Raw genomic sequence first — 2666 nt, 5'->3', positions numbered from 1 at the left:
TAGAGTCGACCAGATTGTTGAGCTCATAAATGCCAATGCTGGCTGGACGTTACTCATTTGGCAAAAGTCGTCTCGCTCGGAAGATGGTGTACTGAGACCGCCGAAATTTCACTTGGCTAAACTCGTTCCGAGTCACATGACAGACGAGATAAAGCAACAATGCTTGGATTTAAGGTATTCATCACTGCGTCATCTGTAATTAATTCGCAAGCACTGTTACTATAAATTGCGTGATATATACTCCCCTTTACTTTCAGATACAACGGAGAACCCGCGCCAGTTAATAATGATGTGCAAGGTGGTGCAAATCATCCGCCTGACGCGGCAAATAACGATGGTAAGTCATCAAGATGATTGATTAGTACTAATATTTATTCTGCAGATCACGGTTCTGGTGGTGGAAATTCTGCCGGTAATGCAAACGACACGTCTGTAGCACTCTCAAATGATGATACCCATAATGATACCCATAATGACGGCAATCAGCCTCGTCGTAGCGCCAACAACAATGTCGGAAATGCATCCAGAGCGGGTAGGGTGATTCATTTAGTCCGGAAAAGTCATTTTTTCCTGTACAGGTCAGAATTATCCTGCAGCCCACGTTCCATTCGCCGGCTCGGTGCGGAATAGTCTTAGCTTATCATAAAATCATGATGTTTTTCAGGTGTTTGACCCACGGAGACGACTTCCCCAAAATAACGCCCGAGATGGCTCCGGAAATAATGCGGATCAACATAGATCCGAAGAGAGCGTTGTATCGACAGACTGAGTATCGACTAGAGCAATTTTGCAACCATGACTTTTGAATGCTAATGAGAATCGAGTGAGACAAGTGTAATTTTCGTACTCCACACAAGATCGTAACTATGCTTTCCTAGTTTATGTATGTTTGGGTTATCGCCGATAACTTATCGGTAGTCCTATTCGTCAATTTTGTTGCTCTCTCGCTCACCAGTTGGACATACTGAGCATGTGTGACTTTATTATGAATACTCCTGAACCCATGATATGTCTGTTTCTGATCTGTTATACTACGGTTTTGTTACTTAGCAGTGAAGTAAGTTTTCCATTCAATGGTCGTTTTCTTGCAATTCCTGCCAAGCGTATTGGCACAACTGGTGACTATCAAAAGGGAGCAGTTCGCACAGTTGAGACGGACGTGTAAAGTTTACACTGTAAACTGCTCACAATATGTAATCGAGGAACGAGATTCAAACTTTGCTTTTTATCCCACGTTCAGTGATCATTATTGAAACCCCGATTCAGCAATATGATCTATTTTTCATTATCCTCTGACATCTGCAAGGACGCGAATTGCCTTGTGCACTAATTAGTGGAGTGTACTTTTTTACCGTAGTTGTTAGGTGACGGTGCGAAGGAGCGGGGTCGTTTTCCGAAGAGTAGTTGACTAATGAGTTTCCGAGTTGGTGCTGGAAATATTTGGCTACTGAGATCATTAATTGATGGAAAGGAAGAATAGAGTAGAATGTCGACGGTTAAATTATTCTTACACATTGCATCAGGTTTTGGTCGTACTCAGATTTCATTCATCCGGTTGGAGAGTTTCTTTCGCTATCTTTCGTAAGTTACCAACTCCCCGTTTGCCCCGGTGGAAGCCGATAGTGGAACAATAGGAACATTGTTCTTGCCTCAGGATTCGGATATTATATGGATCGTCACGGGGTCATTAACAAAGCTGAGGAACACACGAATGGTAGATTTGGGTAATCGAAGGTGATATAGGGGATAAAACGTTGGAGAGAGGGTTTAGGATTATCTCGATCAGAGATATGCTCCGTGATTGATTAGCACACACTGTTCCCACGTAGAGTTGAGCGCCGAATTCTTTCATTATTGTAATGCGTAGTGTGATAAAGACGTTGCAACGGAGTTGTCAAATAGTGAATACGACGACTTGTTCGCAGCGTTAGTAATGTTTATTATATTGCACCCAATATAGATTATCAGTTTAGTGGTTCAGTTCATTTTCGATGTTAAACCGCGTTAGTTAGTCATGTAATTACTGATTACTAATCGTCTGCTTCTTCCAGAGCAGAATACGTAGATAGGCATCATCGAACGAATTGATCAGTAGAATATTCACATACTCGTGACCAGTACATTTTCCCGGTCGGTCTCAGAGTGCAATCATATATAACAAGTCTGTCATAGTCGAGTGGTTAGTGCGTCAGTATGTTATGCAGGCGATCCACGTTCGAATCTTCAATTCGTATTTTTAACATAATTATATTCACTCTGTATATCCACGGCAGTTACTAATCAAGTAGAGTACGAATTAGTGTAGTGGTAAGCGCCCAAATTCCCTTCCAGCAGGTCGGAGGTTCGAATCCCACCGGGTTCGTGGGGTTCCGCGCTTTAGCAGGATTCACGGACCTCCTCACACCGGGGACCCAAGAATCTAGTGGAGACCGCCCAGCTATCGATCCCGTGATCGATAGCAAAGCGTCGGCTCAACAGCGAGTCAGTAGTAATGTCGGGCTCACATCGTCACGATATAGGAGTGACGAGTGGGCCGACGACTACTTGTGACTCTTACTCAGCACAGGAGGCCAACCCATCAGTTGAATCACCCGCGGTGACCATCCGCCAGTGTTTACAGTTTTTCATGTGAAGGTCTCCCCTCATGTACGCCAATTTCTCCCGAA

At 43.7% G+C, this 2666-nt stretch overlaps 1 protein-coding gene across 1 annotated transcript; it reads left to right on the top strand.

Moving 5' to 3' along the window:
• Window positions 1-508: 508 nt before the first annotated feature.
• Window positions 509-806, top strand: Pmar_PMAR016525 (hypothetical protein; the record flags this gene model as incomplete). Its single annotated transcript, XM_002785153.1, has 3 exons — window positions 509-532; window positions 579-619; window positions 665-806. The coding sequence occupies 3 exons, from the start codon at window positions 509-511 to the stop codon at window positions 804-806; spliced, it is 207 nt and encodes a 68-aa protein (XP_002785199.1).
• Window positions 807-2666: the final 1860 nt, after the last annotated feature.

Source organism: Perkinsus marinus (genome assembly GCF_000006405.1).
Source record: "Perkinsus marinus ATCC 50983 genomic scaffold scf_1104296933698, whole genome shotgun sequence".
In the NCBI taxonomy this organism is placed as follows: Eukaryota; Perkinsozoa; order Perkinsida; family Perkinsidae; genus Perkinsus; species Perkinsus marinus.
The sequence above is the reverse complement of the archived record's forward strand: the minus strand, read 5'-3'. Positions and strand labels throughout refer to the sequence as shown.